Genomic DNA, 18,055 nt, shown 5'->3' with positions numbered 1-18,055 from the left:
TGGGACTTTGTTTTCTTTGGTGCATTTAAGTCCCATATTCTGAGGCTTATATTTTCAGTCTAATAGAGGCAAAACATGCCTGTTAGAATAACTGGAAAGAAATATTCTGCAAGTGCAGGTTTGTGCAACAGCAAGCACCTCTGTGCCGTGAGGACAACCTCCTTTAATCTTAAACTGTGTCCACTGTCAGACTGAGAACAAGGTTTTCAAAGTGAGGGTGGCTTTCTGGAAAATAACCTAATCACAGACTCGTGTAAAGCAGAAGTTTACTTGTAGTTTACAGGGGGGTGACAGTGGCTCATTCTGCAAGTACCTGGCTTGGGCTGGTTGCTGAAGACGTGCCAATTTACTTCCAAGGGTATCAGCAAGGCAATGAGGCCCAAACAGCACCTGGCAGTTTGGGGCTCACACCTCTCCATTACAGCATCTTTAGAGGCGTTTACACTTATGTTCTATTATTAACAAAGACCCAACATCAGACAAACTTCCTTTAACAGGCAGAAACCTCCAGCAGGACCAGACTCATGTTAGACACACATCTGCTGAGACCGAGTTGGAGAGAGGGATAGAGGGAGATGAAGAGAGAGAGAGATGATAGTGGGGAGACGGATAGTAGTAGTTGTAGCAGAAAGAAGACATAAAGGATGAAGAAACATAAAAAGAACAAAGAGAGAGGGAATGAAAGAAAGAAAGAAAGAAAGAAAGAAAGAAAGAAAGAAAGAAAGAAAGAAAGAAAGAAAGAAAGAAAGAAAGAAAGAAAGAAGGAATGAAAGAAAGAATAAAAGAAACAAACAAACAAACAAAAATGAAAGAAAGAAAGAAAGAAAGAAAGAAAGAAAGAAAGAAAGAAGGAAAGAAAGAAAGAATTAGAGAAAGAAAGAAAGAAAGAAGGAAGGAAAGAAAGAAAGAAACAAACAAAAATGAAAGAAAGAAAGAAAGAAAGAAAGAAAGAAAGAAAGAAAGAAAGAAACAAAGAAACAAAGAAAGAAAGAAAGAAAGAAAGAAAGAAGGAAAGAAAGAATTAGAGAAAGAAAGAAAGAAAGAAAGAAAGAAGGAAAGAAATGAAAAAGAAAAGAAAGAAAGAAGGAAAGAAAGAGAGAAATATATAAAGAAAGAAAGAAGGAAGTAAAGAAACAAACAAACAAACAAAAAGGAAAGAAAGAAAGAAAGAAAGAAAGAAAGAATAAAGAAAGAATAAAGAAAAAAGAAAAAATAAGAAATAAGAAAAATAAGAAAGAATAAAAAGTGAAGAAAAGAAAAAGAAAGAAATAGAAAGAAAAAAAAGAAAGAATAAAGAATGAATAAAGAAAGAAAGAAATAATTAAAGAAGGGAAAAGAAAAGAAGAAATAGAAAGAAAAAAAAAAAGAAAGAAAAAAAAAGAAACAGAAAAGGAACGAAAGAATTAAAGAAACAAACAAACAAACAAAAATGAAAACAAAAAAAAACACAGAAAAATAAATAAATGAAAGAAACAAACAACAAACAAAAATGAAGAAAAAAGAAAGAAGAAGAAAGAAATAAATAAGAAAGAATAGAAAATAATTAGAAAAGAAATAAAGAAAGAAGAAAGAAAGAAAAGAAAAAAGAAGGAAAGAAAAAGAGAAAAGAGAAAGAAGAATGAAGGAAGTAAAGAAACAAACAAACAAACAAAAAGGAAAGAAAGAAGAATTAATAAGAAGAATAAAGAAATAATTAAAGAAGGTAAAATAAAGAAAGAAGAAAGAAAAAAAAGAAAAAAAAATAAAAAGAAGAAAAGAAGAAAAAAAGAACACAAGAAACAAAGAAGAATAAAGAAATCATAAAGAAAGAAGAAAAAAAGATAAGAAAAGAAAGAACGAAAGAACGAAAGAAAGAAAGAATAACAGACCCCAAAAAAGGAATCTCCAGCAGAGATCCAGAGGAACCTACGAGGACAAGGGAGCTCAGGGACTCCAGAACGGTCTATGGTTAGTAACTTTATGGGACAGGAAGAGTTAAAGTGAGAGGACAGGCAGAGAGAGGAGAGAGAGGGAAAGACAGGATCCCAGTGTGTCAGTCTAAGCCTATAGCAGCATAACTAAGACCTGGTCCAAGCCTGATCCAGCTCTAACTATAAGCTTTATCAAAAAGGAAAGTTTGAAGCCTACTCTTAAAAGTAGAGAGGGTGTCTGCCTCCCGGACCCTGACTGGTAGATGAAGGTTCTACCTCCCATACTACTTTTAGAGACTTTAGGTGCAAAGAGCAGGCCGAAGATGGAATGTATAGTGTGGCCTTAAAGATTTTTGGAGGTAATAAAGCGATCTTTTCTTTGGGCAGATGTTTTTCATGAGTGCTAAGCTAGGCTAACCACATCCTGACAACACACTAGATTGATATTGATCTTTTTATCTCGGCCAATTAGTCTCTGTGCCAAGATGTTGAACAATCCCTTAAATAAAGGGGAGGTTTGAAGAGCCGAGAGTGTAAAACAGAGACATCTAATGAATAAATAAATAACTGTCGTAAGGTTTTATGGTCAATATTGTGCAGCTGTGGTTTGGATGAACCCGCCTGCTGTCTAATGTGAGAGTGAGGTGAGGGAATAACAGCGCTCAGCATCTGCTTCAGACACTTAACACACACACACACACACACTCACACACACTCACACACAGGCTCAGTGTGGATCAGCCCTCAGTCACGGCCCTGTGCTGCAGGGAGACTGGAGTGATGGAAGCAATAGTTAAGCCATTAAGGCAAACAATTGGCTCAAATTGAGAGGGAGAGGGAGAAAAAGAAGAAGAAGAAGAGGATGGGAGAAAAAGAGGGGAGGGAGATGGCAGGAGTGGATCCACTCAACGACTTAATCCGAGCCCCAGGACACTCTCCTGCTGAGCTCCACACTCCTCGCACAAACATCTACACACACGCGTTAAAGCGGTGTCTGCCTCGCAATAACACCTTGTCAGTCTTGGCCACGGGGGCGACGGGGAGAGAGAGAGAGGCGGCGCTCATTCCTTTGTAGCGAGGAGAGAGTCACCTACTTCCAAGCACCTAGGGGGGGGGGGGGGGGGGGGGGGGGCAGAGCATGCAATCTACACAGGGGCAGTTCTGTAAGCGCTCGTACGCCTTATGGCTGCAAGTGTGAGGGCCGTTCATTGTCTTAGCCGGGGAGAGTGAATGGCGGACAGTGTCCTCTGACACCCAGCTATTGTATCGTCTCCCCCGTGGACTCGCTCAATCCCTGCAGGCCTCGCATAAACAGCCAACAATGAGGGATTGTCTCCAGCTATTCTGGATTCTTGGTGTGTGTGTGTGTGTGTCACAGTGTGATGTGCAGCAGTCTGAACCCAGCCACCGCCAAGCCTCGTCTGATAATCTGCTTTTTGTGGCGAGACATCAGCGAGTGATCGGCGGGCAGTAACACCTCCGCTGTCGCCGCCGCTCTTTCCTTCCCTCCTTCCTTCCTTCCCTCCCTTCCTTCCCCACCCTCGGGGGCCCTCCTTGCGATTTATCGGACAGCTTAGCGGAGGAGCGGTTGCTGCCCCCAGGACTGTTAGCGCTGGTCTGGCTCGTTGACTCCTTCTCCGGTCGTGGCGTTTTATTTGACATGTCCTTTAAGTCCTTTAAAGAATTGGGCGTTTCTGCTGAGCGCCTCGGCTCTTTCTGCAAAAGATGGATGGCCCGCGTTCAAAGGTCTGGATGTGCTTTTTTCTCTCCTCCCTTGCAATATCTTTCTCCTCCTTCACGTCTTCCTCCCTCCCTCCCTCCCTCCCTCCTTCTTTCTCTCTCTCTCACTGAGCTTTATTGGCTGGTATTAGTGTTGTCAGCTAACCAAGCTCAGGATTTGGCTTTGTTTTGTTTTTGCCTCTTAAGATAATGCTCTTTCGTTCTCCTGCAGAGAATAACAAAAGCGAAAGTAGAGCAATAAAACCGCACAGTGATTGACTTTGGTTTCATTAAATTGGTTTTCAGCCATCTTAAATAGACCACAGGCCTTGATGGCAGTGTGATGTGTGTGTGTGTGTGCGTGCGTGTGTGTGTTAATGTGTGTGTTTGAAGCCGTTTGATTGTCCTCAAAACACAGTCACACTTCGCCTCGTGCATGCTCGGGTGCCGCTCTCATCACGGTTAGGGGCCTCGCCGTTGAAAGCATTTCCTCGCCTTTTATTTGTGCGGGAGGAGAAAAAAAAAAAGGAGAAGAAGAAGAAGAGAGAGTTAGCATTCCCAACACGTGGACGCACGAGTGTGTTTTGTGAAGATAAGTGTTGTAGCTCCGCCGGTTGAAAAGGGTGAAAGCACTTCACCTCCATTTCATATGCATCCCAGATGTGGAAATATAACCAGAGCGATCTGCTTGTAAGCATCTGTGTCCTGTTAGAGGGCCCGCGGAGGTTCACTGGAGTCTGGTTCTGCAGGCTAATCCCCCCCCCCCACACACACACACACACACAACCTTACATTAACACACACACTGCATGCTGCTTATTCAGCATCCAGCCATGCATGCAGACTTGCACAAACATTCACACATGCAGAGACAACAGCAGGCTAACACTGGAGTCTGCTCGTGGTCACAGAGTGCAACACAACACGTCAACAAGTCAAACATATAGAATACATGTTCTGTGTAAACCGCAAAACTTTACAAGCAGACGTTCTCCATTTTCCATTTTCCAACAGTATCAGAGGTTTTAAGTCTTTGCACATTAACACACTGAAGCTCAGAGGCAGCAGCACATGTGCTAGCTTGTAGGAAATAGCTACATGAGACTCCACTGAAGGGTTAGCTCGCACACATAAGTAGTTAGCTTCACTCAATCTATGAGAGTTTGAAGTCATCGCTAGGGAAGAACTCATTCCTGTGCAGCCTGCTAGCTTGTTTTGCTAACCCAGCTAATGTTGCAGCCTCCATCAGCTAGCATAACAAACAACGCCTCACTCTAATGGGAGTTGTCAATGTGTCCTCTCAAAGTGTGACCTAAAAGATAACGGCTAGCTTACGCACTGCTGTTAGTTGCATTAAATTGGCTAAAGTTGAATGCTATAGGGAGGAAGTAGCTAGCTAGACGCCTGCTCGTTTGATAGGCTATTCTAGTTAATGCTAATGTTGTAGTGCTCTCTAAATGTAACGTAATATTTAAACATCTAGCTTGCTATTTGAAAATGATTAGCGTGTTTCAGTGGTTAGCCCCGGCTAGTTGTTTCTGAGACGCAGAGGTAGTTAGCTTCACTCAACCTGTGAGAGTTTGAAGTCATCGCTAGGGAAGAACTCATTCCTGTGCAGCCTGCTAGCTTGTTTTGCTAACCCAGCTAATGTTGCAGCCTCCATCAGCTAGCATAACAAACAACGCCTCACTCTAATGGGAGTTGTCAACGTGTCCTCTCAAAGTGTGACCTAAAAGATAGCGGCTAGCTTAAGCACTGCTGTTAGTTGCATTTAATTGGCTAAAGTTGAATGCTATAGGGAGGAAGTAGCTAGCTAGACGCCTGCTCGTTTGATAGGCTATTCTAGTTAATGCTAATGTTGTAGTACTCTCTAAATGTAACATATTTAAACATCTAGCTTGCTATTTGAAAATGATTAGCGTGTTTCAGTGGTTAGCCCCGGCTAGTTGTTTCTGAGACACAGAGGTAGTTAGCTTCACTCAACCTGTGAGAGTTTGAAGTCATAGTTTGGGAAGAACTCATTCCTGTGCAGCCTGCTAGCTTGTTTTGCTAACCCAGCTAATGTTGCAGCCTCCATCAGCTAGCATAACAAACAACGCCTCACTCTAATGGGAGTTGTCAACCTGCCTCTCAAAGTGTGACCTAAAAGATAGCGGCTAGCTTAAGCACTGCTGTTAGTTGCATTTAATTGGCTAAAGTTGAATGCTATAGGGAGGAAGTAGCTAGCTAGACGCCTGCTCGTTTGATAGGCTATTCTAGTTAATGCTAATGTTGTAGTGCTCTCTAAATGTAACGTAATATTTAAACATCTAGCTTGCTATTTGAAAATGATTAGCGTGTTTCAGTGGTTAGCCCCAGCTAGTTGTTTCTGAAACACAGAGGTAGTTAGCCTCACTCAACCTGTGAGAGTTTGAAGTCATAGTTTGGGAAGAACTCATTCCTGTGCAGCCTGCTAGCTTGTTTTGCTAACCCAGCTAATGTTGCAGCCTCCATCAGCTAGCATAACAAACAACGCCTCCCTCTAATGGGAGTTGTCAACGTGTCCTCTCAAAGTGTGACCTAAAAGATAGCGGCTAGCTTAAGCACTGCTGTTAGTTGCATTAAATTGGCTAAAGTTGAATGCTATAGGGAGGAAGTAGCTAGCTAGACGCCTGCTCGTTTGATAGGCTATTCTAGTTAATGCTAATGTTGTAGTGCTCTCTAAATGTAACGTAATATTTAAACATCTAGCTTGCTGTTAGAAAATGATTAGCGTGTTTCAGTGGTTAGCCCCGGCTAGTTGTTTCTGAGACACAGAGGTAGTTAGCTTCACTCAACCTATGAGAGTTTGAAGTCATCGCTAGGGAAGAACTCATTCCTGTGCAGCCTGCTAGCTTGTTTTGCTAACCCAGCTAATGTTGCAGCCTCCATCAGCTAGCATAACAAACAACGCTTCACTCATGGGCAGTTGTGACTGTGTCCTCTCTACGTGTGACCTGACAAATGGATACTAGCTTAAGCATTTTCAGCTGCATTAAATCGGTTAAAGTTGAATGCTATAGGGAGGAAGAAGCTAGCTAAGACGCCTGCTTGTTTAAAAAGCTAATCTAGCAAATGCTAATGTTGTTGTCCTCACTGGATGTAACATAATATTTAAACGTCTAGCTTGCTGTTAGAAAATGATTAGCGTGTTTCAGTGGTTAGCCCCAGCTAGTTGGTACAAGTTTGAAGCATGCTCCCCTTTAGTGCTAACCTAGCTTGTATAGCTAATATTCTGGCCTCCATTGGTGTAGCTAACTGGATGCTTCATAGTTAGAGGCAGCTGTTACTGTATGCTAACTGAATTTGAAGTGATAAGCATGAGGACAATTAGCTCCTGTAGAAGTTTGACAGTTTGAAGTCTGGAGGAAGAAACAGCTAACCCAGTTTAGCCGTAGTCCTGTAAATAGTGACCCTGCATGACATCCAGTCTGTGAAAAGTAGAGTCTGTCAGATAAATGTCCATAAATATAAGATGAAGTCAGATTTCAGTTCCTAGAGAGTTTTTGTAGTCGTCTGTTGCACAAACAGCTCGGTCCTACAGCACAGATCAACAAGCATCCTGAGTACAACTTCTCCTGCATCTTCACTATCAAACACAACACTCAGGGTCACAGTGATATATCACTTTTGCATGCGTCTGGAGATCTTATATAAAAGTTCCCAGCTTCATAGATATCAGTCTGTAAACCTGTATTGTAAAAGCTGCAGAGAGGATTGTACGAGTGCGTCTCTCTCTGAGGTTCAGCGTCCCTGTGATGGCCTGAATTCTCTTTTAGAGGCCGCCGTGTTGAAAATGAATCGCTGGAGGAGTTTTTGTACTTTTTGTGACCTACATCAATTTGAAATCAGGATTCTGGACTCTGTTTTCAGAGAATGCGAGCCAGTCTGTGATTGTGTGTGAAATTTGAACCGTTTTGAATGTTTTTGATGTGTTTTTTCAGCCTTGTGAATATTTTGTCAGTTAGTTGTTTTGAGCTTGTTCCCCTTTTCTGATCATCTCATTGCATTTAAAACAATGAATCTCAAATTTGGGGTTTTAGACCATTTACCAGACAAACTGAAGGAGCAAGTGTTCCTTTATTTTCTGTTTCTTTGAACCAAACGTCCGCTGAAGTCTGTCAACATTTTGGAAATAATCTCAACAGAGAAATATCTCTCTGGTAGGGACAAGACGTCTGTTTAGAGACCAGAAACAGCCTGATATCACTCTCTTTAAAGCTACCTTACTTCACTTAAAGACAGCCTCTTTGCATGTAAGAACATCAGTGTTGCTCGACTGCTCCTGCATCGATAAGTTTGATTCTTTGCAGATGATATGCATGTTTCTCTCACACAAAAACAAGACAAACCATGGTGAACCAAGCAGCAGCAGACCAGCGCCTCCCATGTGCTTTTGCAGAGGAGAGTTTGTTGTTTCAAAAAGAGATGAAATGACAGTTTGCTGGTTTTCACATGAACAAAGAAGCCTTGAAGAATCACCAGATATCGAATCCTCTTCTGTGAAATGAAAGCAGCGCTCATGTGCATATCTATTGCTCAGATCCTAACGTTCTGTCTCCTCTCTTTCCAAACAGTAACGGCACGGCCGGGAAGATGAACGGGGCGCTGGAGCATTCGGACCAGCCAGACCCGGACGCCATCAAGATGTTCGTGGGTCAGATCCCCCGTTCCTGGTCGGAGAAGGAGCTGAAGGAGCTGTTCGAGCCGTACGGAGCCGTGTACCAGATCAACATACTTCGAGACCGCAGCCAGAACCCTCCACAGAGCAAAGGTAGGACAAGGATGGACACATGCACTTAAGACACTCAGAGGAGGGACTCGGGGATGCAGATCTGATGTCTGAGGGGTTTCCTTTCCTGATCTAGATTTAGATCTTATTTCTTTTCTTTCTTTTACTTTCTCTATTCCTACTGTCCGCTTTTAAATCTCTCTTGTGCCTTCTTCTTCTTGACTCCATTTCTATCCTTTCTCCTCTCCATCGTATCATTTTCTTCATGGTCTTTCCTTACTTCAATCTTTACCTTAACACTGTTTCCATCTTTCTAATGTCCTCTCTCCTCCCTCCTTTTCTCTCTTACATTTCCCTCCCTCTTTCTGGGTTTCTTCTTTTCAACTCTCCACTTTTCTGCACATCTCTCCTTTCTTCATCCATCTTCATCCCCCTTGTTTTGTTTCTTTTCATGCATTCTTTTTTTAAAGTTTCCCCTTTTTTGCATGTGAAGTTTTTCCTGATTTGGACGCAGGACTTTGATATTCAGTGAATGATCCCCCACTAGAGGAATATATCTTGACACAAACCTTCCTGCAGACGTATCGCACACCTCTAGAGAACCTCTTGAAGAGACACCTCCACACTGCAGACACTCATCATCTTTCCTTACTTCAATCTTTACCTTAACCCTGTTTCCATCTTTCTAATGTCCTTTCTCCTCCTTCCTTTTCTCCCTCACATTTCCCTCACTCTTTCTGGGTTTCTTCTTTTCAACTCTCTACTTTTCTGCACGTCTTCTTCCCTTTTCTTCATCCATCTTCATCCCCCTTGTTTTGGTTTCTTTCCATGCATTCTTTTTTGAAAGTTTCCCCCTTTTTGCATGTGAAGTTTTTCCTGATTTGGACACAGGACTTTGATATTCGGTGAATGATCCCCCACTAGACGAATACAAACCTTCCTGCAGACGTATTGCACATCTGTAGAGAACCTCTTGAAGAGACACCTCCACACTGCAGACACTCATCATCTTTCCTTACTTCTTTCTTTACCTTAACCCTGTTTCCATCTTTCTAACGTCCTTTCTCCTCCCTCCTTTTCTCCCTTACATTTCCGTCCCTCTTTCTGGGTTTCTTCTTTTCAACTCTCCACTTTTCTGCATGTCTTCTTCCCTTTTCTTCATCCATCTTCATCCCCCTTGTTTGGTTTCTTTCCATGCAATCTTTTTTGAAAGTTTCCCCTTTTTTGCATGTGAAGTTTTTCCTGATTTGAAAGCAGGACTTTGATATTCGATGATGATCCCCCACTAGAGGAATATATCTTGACACAAACCTTCCTGCAGACGTATCGCACACCTGTAGAGAACCTCTTGAAGAGACACCTCCACACTGCAGACACTCAGCAGTCAGAGACTGAGTGGGCCACCTCACCTCGTTAATGGCAGAACAAATGATATACGTTCAGAATTACACAAGCAGACACACATTTTTTTGCAGCGTTGGAAGACAAAGCGTCGCCCAGTCAGACTTACACAGCCGATTGTGCGAATCGGCATGATTTGCAGCTATTTTCTCCCCGTTCCTTTTCTCTCGCCTTTGATGAATTCGTCAAGTGCGAGAGCAAACAATGGAGACAGAAGGAAGGAACGGGCACACAATAGCGCTGCCATATTAACAAGCTTCAAGCGGAGGAGAGGGGGGCTGATGACACTCCTGATGAGACACGCAGAGTGGGAGGAAAGTAAAGAGAGAGAAAGAAAGAAAGAGAAGGACGTCAGGAAGAGAGATGGTGGCGCTTCCACCCGACTGTAAAGCAAATGTAGAGAGAAGTTTCCCCGAGTGTCACGCCAAAACAAAACATGAATCAGAGTGGATGAAGCGGATAAACACTCATCTGACTGAAAAATGGGATTGAATTAAGGATTTTATTCGTTTAAGGGCGAGTTTCTCTTCATCACTTATGTCTCAGTGCACTTTGTGATGCTCTGATGCTCACATTTTATCTTCTCCTGGTTTCTGTGGTTAATGAATGAATGAAGGGAGGGAGGGAGGATATCAAGGTCAGGGTCATGGTGCACCAGGCCAGAGTACAGGCTCTATGTGTTGTCTGGTTAAGCCTGGAAAATGAAGCTTTTAAGGGGAGAGACTCTAAATATCTTGGGCTGCAAAAAGTGACATGACACAGGTGTGTTGTTGATTTATTTATATCTCTATTAGATCACTTCCTGTTTAAACAAAGATGTATTCTGGAAGGGATAGCAGTGACAGACTTGGTCCTAAAAGTCTCAAGACTCTTTTACAAACAGAGCAGGTCTAGACCACTCTATGTCAAATTATGAACAGAGACCCAACACCAAGACAGGATCAGACTCAGTCTGACCCACCTTAATCCACCATGAGCATTACACCTCACAGTATTTAGCTAGTTACAGCGGCGAGGACAAACTTCCTTTAACAGGCAGAAACCTCCAGCAGGACCAGACTCATGTTAGACACACATCTGCTGAGACTGAGTTGGAGAGAGGGATAGAGGAGAATAAGAGAGAGAGAGGTGATAGTGATGAGACGAGTAGTAGAAGCTGTTGCCGCTGGAGTCCAGAACGTCTACAGCAGGAGGAACCTACGAGACAAGGGAGCTCAGGGACTCCAGAAAGGTCTAAGAAAAGAGAAAAGAGAGGGAGACCAGAAGAAAGGAAAAGAGGAGGATAAATGGTAAAATAATGACAGAAGGAAAGGATGGGATAAGAAAAGGAGACATAAAGGATGAAGAAACATGGATAGGAGAAAGAAAGAATGAAGGAAGGACGAAAGAAAGTGGAAAGGTATGAAAGGAAAAGTGAATAAAGGAAAGACAGAAAGAAAGAGGGACAGAGGGAAGAAGGAATGATATAGAGACAGAAAGAGGGAATGAAATGAAGAAAGAAAGAAAGAAACAAAGAAAGAAAGAAAGAGGGAATGAAAGAAAGAAAGAAGGAAAGAGGGAAAGAAAGAAAGGAATCTACAGCAGAGATCCAGAGGAACCTACGAGACAAGGGAGCTCAGGGACTCCAGAAAGGTCTATGGTTAGTAACTTTAATGGGACAGGAAGAGTTAAAGTGAGAGACAGGCAGAGAGAGGAGAGAGAGGGATCCCAGTGTGTCAGTCTAAGCCTATAGCAGCATAACTAAGACCTGGTCCAAGCCTGATCCAGCTCTAACTATAAGCTTTATCAAAAAGGAAAGTTTGAAGCCTACTCTTAAAAGTAGAGAGGGGGTCTGCCTCCCGGACCCTGACTGGTAGATGATTCCAAAGGAGAGGGGCCTGATAACTGAAGGCTCTACCTCCCATACTACTTTTAGAGACTTTAGGTACGATGAGCAGGCCTGCATGATGGGAGCGTAGTGTCAATCAGGAGGCCGTGAGCACTGGAAACACTGAATCACATCGGGCTTGATTAGAAAACGGGTGCAGCCAGAGCAAAAAATGGCGGCAGTGGACACAGCACTTAAATGTGCTAGCAAGATCCTAGCCTATAGGATAGGAGGTGTCGTTGTTAATGCTGCTTCAAAAACTGAAGGTTGTTTTGTTTGATGCAAACATCTCTGCATACTTATATTTTCCTAGCTAAGTCATACTCAGACAGCTTTCTGAGGTTTTGCCAGAGATCCTAATAAGTCTCAGACTGGATCTGTTGACTCCTCAGATTACTGAGTCAACATTTGGCACCGACCTCTCCTCAGACTGTGTTCTTCATCTGATTGATTGGAGGGTTAATTGGGGATAAATCAGCCGAACGTGCACTGGAACTTGGAAAACACTGTGGCCCGGTCAGCTGGGAGTAACCGTCACGTCTTTGCTGATTGGGCGTTTGACAGATTGATCCTCCTTTGTGTGCTGATCTCTCCCTCTTTATGCTTCAGACTGAATGAAACAGATTATTTGTGAATGAGCCTTCAGGAGATGAATAAGCGGGGATGACTCAGTGAGACGTGAGTAATTCGTCGGCGGTTACTTTGAGCCAACTTTCTGGAAATGTTTACAGACTCTTCTTCTTCTTCTTCTGAATGATCTCTCTTTATATCAAACACATTTCCTCCTGATGGGTGTGAAAGCTTTTTGGGGAGGCAGTAAATCTGAATGGTGATTTGTTATTATTAAGATCATGTTTTCACATTGAATCGCTGCTAAAAGGTTCGCCGTCCTTCACCTTTTTGCACCTGCAGACTCCATCTCCATCTCCGCTCCCGTCTCTAGCTTTTCTCTGCGTGTGTTTTTCCTCCCCTCTTTGGGTTCCTCTCTCTCTCTCTCTTCTCACTGAGTCACATTGAGCCTGTGAAAGCCTGAAGAGACAGCCTTCTGCCAAGACCAAATCAACTCATTTTTGCACACCAACACACTTGTCATGCGCTTTGTATTTGTGCGTTCTCAGCCTTGAGATGACTCCTTCCCTCTCTCTTCACCTGTCTCCTCGTTCTCTCTCTCTTCTTCAGTCGGTGACGACGCCGATGGCGTTCGAGGGGGGGGGGGGGGAAAGGAAAGGTGTAGAGTTCCTCCTCCTGTCCTTCAGCTCCCTCAAATCTCCTGCTTCATCTTCACTACCCTTGAAATGAGTTGTTTTTATGGTTGATGAGTCAGGAGTATCACTCTCTGGTACTTCTGCAGGAGATAAAAAAAACACAGCCACCTACCGTGCCTTTTATTTTCTCTTCCCTGAATGACAATCTCGCTCTGTGTGCCTCATTTTTCTCCGTCTCTCTGTCTGCGCGGCGAGGTGGAGTGTTTTAAGGGGAAATGTAGCATTTGATTGGGCTCTTACTGGCCTTGTTATTCGCAGGCTTTGAGCACTGTTGTTGTTTTTTCATAGTTAAGTAAGCCGCCTGGCCTCATCTGCACTCGCTCAACTCCGAGGAGCCGAAATTGCCCCCTTGCTGGCGTCGCTGTGGCGGTAATTTCACCGATGTCAGGGAAAGCGTGGCCCCCTCTCTTTCCTTGGTGTGTTTATCTTAAATTAGCGACGGTGTTGTTTGAAAAAAGGATCTCACCCATCTGGGTGGGGGGGGGGGCAAATGAGCCCCGCTAAGGTGCCCCAGTGGTGACCCGAGCGGCGCTTCGTGGTGGAATAACAGTCTGGATTTAAATGAGTCGGCTGCAGGAGGAGCTCCAAAGCGGCAGATGCGAGCTCCAGGAAGGTTTTGTTTGGATGCTCATTAGCTTCAGGAACCATGAGTCCAAACAGAACATCAAATGACAGCAGATCTTCTGCAAGAACAAGAAACTCCCAAACATAAACATGCAGCTCATTCACTGAGACTGAGATTCATAGAAAAATGTAATTCAAGGCGTTGGAACGTCAGAACTCAACAACCTCAAACACAGGGAGATTACTGGGTGTTGAAATGCATCATAGATGTTCCCAAACAACCCAAACTAGACTTCTAGAGCAGCACTTTATGTCCAATGCACATCATGTAACTCCTGTGATGTTATTTATTGAATAACCAACAAATATTCTGACTTATCATAACCTTAAATTCACATTACAATCATTTCTACTCCTATGACAGTCCGCCATGGTGAGGATAATAGCCTCCTTTGCATTGTGAGTACTGTTTGCCAAACCAGGGGTTCCCAAAGAGGAGGTCTGGACCTCCCGCTGGGTTGTGAGACACTAGTGGGGGGTCGCAAGGTGTCTTCTTTTATTTTAAGTAATTTAAAATGTCATATTGTACGCATTATTGTCAATATATCACCAAAAGTAGTAATAAAACTTGAAATAAAACCTTACAAATACACATTTTATTTTTCCTCCTTTCCTTGTTGCCAGATGTCTCCTAAGATTAGGGTAAACAATAATGAAGCATCTGTAGCAGCAAGTTAATGCATAACAGCACAGGAAGCAGCCACATGTGGATTTAGGTGGCTAATTTTCTGCAGCTAAATAAAGTACGAAGCAACACTTAATCACCTCGGGTGACAGAAGGGGGTAGCAAGTCTTTGGGACCTAAATTTTAAACCACTTTTCTTAAACTGATGTAAATATTGTACCATGAAGGCTACTTCCTTGTAGTTATAAATCTAGACATGCCTTCATGTTGACACAATTGAAAAAGAGACCAAGCTGCAACCTCCAAAGTGGAAAACTGAAGCCAATGCAGAAGTGCAAAAAGCTGCAGTTCCTCAAGTGACCACTTGGGGCTCGCTGCAGGAACCCAGTTGGAGCCAAGCGGCAACCTCCGGTCTAAAAATATGAGTCCAATGCAGAAGTGTTAAAAACTGCAGTTCATGGAGTTGTGATTTGGCGCTATACAAATAAAGATTGATTGATTGATTGAGAAAAAAAAGTGCATGACCTGAGAAAACGTCATGTCCTTTTCGCCAACCTCTACAATCCAACACGCCCTGACGTCATCCCCAGCGTGTCCTGCTTGTTGTAAAATATTGTTCTAGATGGAGATCTGACGAGCCCAGACATGAGAAGTGGGACAGCTTTGAATAAATTAATGATTAATTACAGACCGTCCAAGATAAAAACCTAAAGCTGGCTCAGAGCGACTGCTGGAATACACTCCTGCACATCAAACCAGAGAGCTGATATCAGTGGATCAGTGTAATCCCCCCCCTATTTTATTATTATGATCATCATCTGCCGTCGCATGATGGTCGTGAGTGCCGCTCGAGAGGCTTCTTCAGCCTGACAAGAACAAAATTCCTCGAGCAAACAAAAGTCATTTCTGGATTTTCTTTTGGCACGAGAGAATATCATCCTCCTAAACACATATCATCTTCCAAAAGTCCACATTGGAAATACTTAAAATGATCTGTGTAAGCCTGCTGAAGTGAGCGCAAGCCACAAACTTCATCCACCACAGAACATATTTTCAGAGTCAGCTCCGTCTCCTTTAATAAGTTCCCACATTTGTTGTGTTTTGGCCCTAAAGCGTGAAGTTCTTTCATGCAGAATCCATTTTGCATTTTGACCCAGGTGTGTGCATTAAGCTTGTTTGTGTGTGTGTGTGTGTGTGTGAGTTTATTCTGATGGTCTGGGGAATATCGCAGCACTACTGTTGGTTTAATGTGTTTGGAGTTAATAACCAGATGAGTGGATGAGCTGGGGGAGGAGGGGAGCGAGTGAGAAATGGAGCAATTTGGCATTTTGTGCTGAAAGAGAGACAGAGATGGAGGGAGAGATAGAGAGAGAATGAGACAAAGAGAGCCAGAGGGGTAAACAGAAAATGGTCCTTTTGCTAAAACACAACCTTAAGCGCCATGACGGGTTTGTTGCAGCATGTGTGTGTGGCGGCGTGTGTGTGTGTGTGTGTCTGTTTTGGCAGGGTACACACTATGTAATTTATCTTAATGATATGGCCTGCCCACATGAGCTGCTAAAGCACACACACACACACACACACACACACACAGACGCTCTTAAATTCACACACAGAGTAAGTTTAATGTCTTCATTAACAGATGATATCCTACACGAGCGTCCCTGAGCACAGCGAGGACGAGGAATCACTCAAAATATAATAAATAACATGAATCAAAGGAGAAATTAGCTGTGTGTAATTTAATCTAGACTGGAAGAGAGTCATCTGCAGTGTGCTGAAGAATATATAAGATTACTCTGTGATAAAGTGATGTTATCCACCCAACCTGAAAATAACACAAAGGCTAAATGATGATAAGTCAAAGTCACAATTGGATTGCTTCTTCTATTACGGCTTACATATTTAACCGTGCTTTAAAAGGGCCTCTCCTGCTTCAGATATTCACTCTGCCTCTGCCTGTCTTACACTTTTAAATGTAGTTATTCATCTTAAAGCCTTTAATGCATCCACTTAGATCAGCTGCTGTCTTAAACAAGCTGTCTACGCACCTGTCTCTTTAAGACCGCCCTCTTTCCTCTGATTGGCCGGCTTCCAGGAAACCTGCAAGCTCTGGTTCATCCTCTTATCCACTCTGTCTTCAGACATGACTCTCTGTGACTCATTTTTGGCTATTTGACAGTTGTTTAATGTCTGATATCTATTATTTTTAAAGCTGCATCAAAACCCCGCCCCCAGATTTGTATAACTCCGCCCACTTTCTGGACCATCGCTGTGTCTCTCCATCTTCCATCCCTCTGGTGCTGTAGTTGTGAGCGTTAAATGTCTGATAAGTCTTTTTCTGATGCCTGTGAGCTCTGGTTCTTCCTCTTTTGCTCTCTTAATACCTTAAAGCTGCTGTGAGGAACTTTTAGCTTGTATCCATTCTGGCGCCCCCTTTTTCTATTACGGCTTACATATTTAACCGTGCTTTAAAAGGGCCTCTCCTGCTTCAGATATTCACTCTGCCTCTGCCTGTCTTACACTTTTAAATATAGTTATTCATCTTAAAGCCTTTAATGCATCCACTTAGATCAGCTGCTGTCTTAAACAAGCTGTCTACGCACCTGTCTCTTTAAGACCGCCCTCTTTCCTCTGATTGGCCGGCTTCCAGGAAACCTGCAAGCTCTGGTTCATCCTCTTATCCTCTCTGTCTTCAGACATGACTATCTGTGACTCATTTTTGGCTATATGACAGCTGTTTAATGTCTGATATCTATTATTTTGAAAGCTGCATCAAAACCCCGCCCCAGATTTGTATAACTCCGCCCACTTTCTGGACCATCGCTGTGTCTCTCCATCTTCCATCCCTCTGGTGCTGTAGTTGTGAGCGTTAAATGTCTGATAAGTCTTTTTCTGATGCCTGTGAGCTCTGGTTCTCTTTTGCTCTCTTAATACCTTAAAGCTGCTGTGAGGAACTTTTAGCTTGTATCAATTCTGGCGCCCCCTTGTGGACAAAGTGATACCTCTTATCTCTTGTCCTGTAAATGCAAAATGAGTGTCTTCAGACAATAACCTCATCCTGTTGTCTTTTAACATTTAGACTTATCTTACAATGTGATTATTTGCAATGAAAACAGCCAAAAGAGGGTGTTTCTAAAGCGAGATGTCAATCGTGGTCTGACACCGACCCCCCTCAGAGCATTTTCAGGCATTAAAATGACAACAGAGAAGGTATCAGTGTTGTTATAGATGCTCTTGTTTGCTTTTGAGGGTCATAAAGAGGCATCAGGATCAGTTTCAGTCTGTTTCTCAGCCAGTTAAAAACTCCTCATAGTGCCTTTAACGAAAAAAATTCACTTCCTCATTTAGAGAATAGATAGATTGTTTATACCTTTGTTCTATTTTTCAGTGAGATACTCTTACACATATTTTAAGACTATGTTCATGTCATCTTCTTGACTTCATATTTTAGCCTGTGTGAAAGCTGTTAAACATCTCAGCTACACTGACAACCATTATCTTAAAAGCGGCACCAAACCCCGCCCCTGTTTTTTGTAAACTCCGCCCACTTTCTGGACCATCACTGTCTCTCTCCATCTTCCATCCCTCTGGCTCTGTAGTTGTGAGTGTTAAGATATCTGGTATTAAGGCTTTTTCTGATGCCTGTGAGCGCTGGTTCTTCCTCTTTTGCTGTTTCAGTACATCAACAAAAAGAAGCGTGTCCTCATTTTGAGAATTTAAAGATTGGGCATACCTTTGTTCAATTTGTCAATTACATATTCACACATATTTTAATGTGTTTATCTTCTTTACTCTATATTTTTTGGCTATTTGACAGCTGTTTAATACCTCTGTTGCTCTGACAACCATTATCTTTAAAGCTGCATCAAAACCCCGCCCTGGATTTTTCAT

General features: G+C 42.8%; 1 protein-coding gene across 1 annotated transcript in view; it reads left to right on the top strand.

Moving 5' to 3' along the window:
• The window catches only part of celf2 (cugbp, Elav-like family member 2), a 171,461-nt gene that overhangs the window by 81,199 nt on the left and 72,207 nt on the right, over window positions 1–18,055 (top strand). Inside the window, exon 2 of the mRNA XM_034674158.1 lies at window positions 8,225–8,421. Coding sequence (XP_034530049.1) covers window positions 8,225–8,421 — 197 coding nt within the window. The remainder of the gene's footprint in view (window positions 1–8,224; window positions 8,422–18,055) is intronic.

The sequence above is a fragment of the Notolabrus celidotus genome, chromosome 21 (assembly GCF_009762535.1).
Source record: "Notolabrus celidotus isolate fNotCel1 chromosome 21, fNotCel1.pri, whole genome shotgun sequence".
Classification (NCBI taxonomy): domain Eukaryota; kingdom Metazoa; phylum Chordata; class Actinopteri; order Labriformes; family Labridae; genus Notolabrus; species Notolabrus celidotus.
The sequence above is the reverse complement of the archived record's forward strand: the minus strand, read 5'-3'. Positions and strand labels throughout refer to the sequence as shown.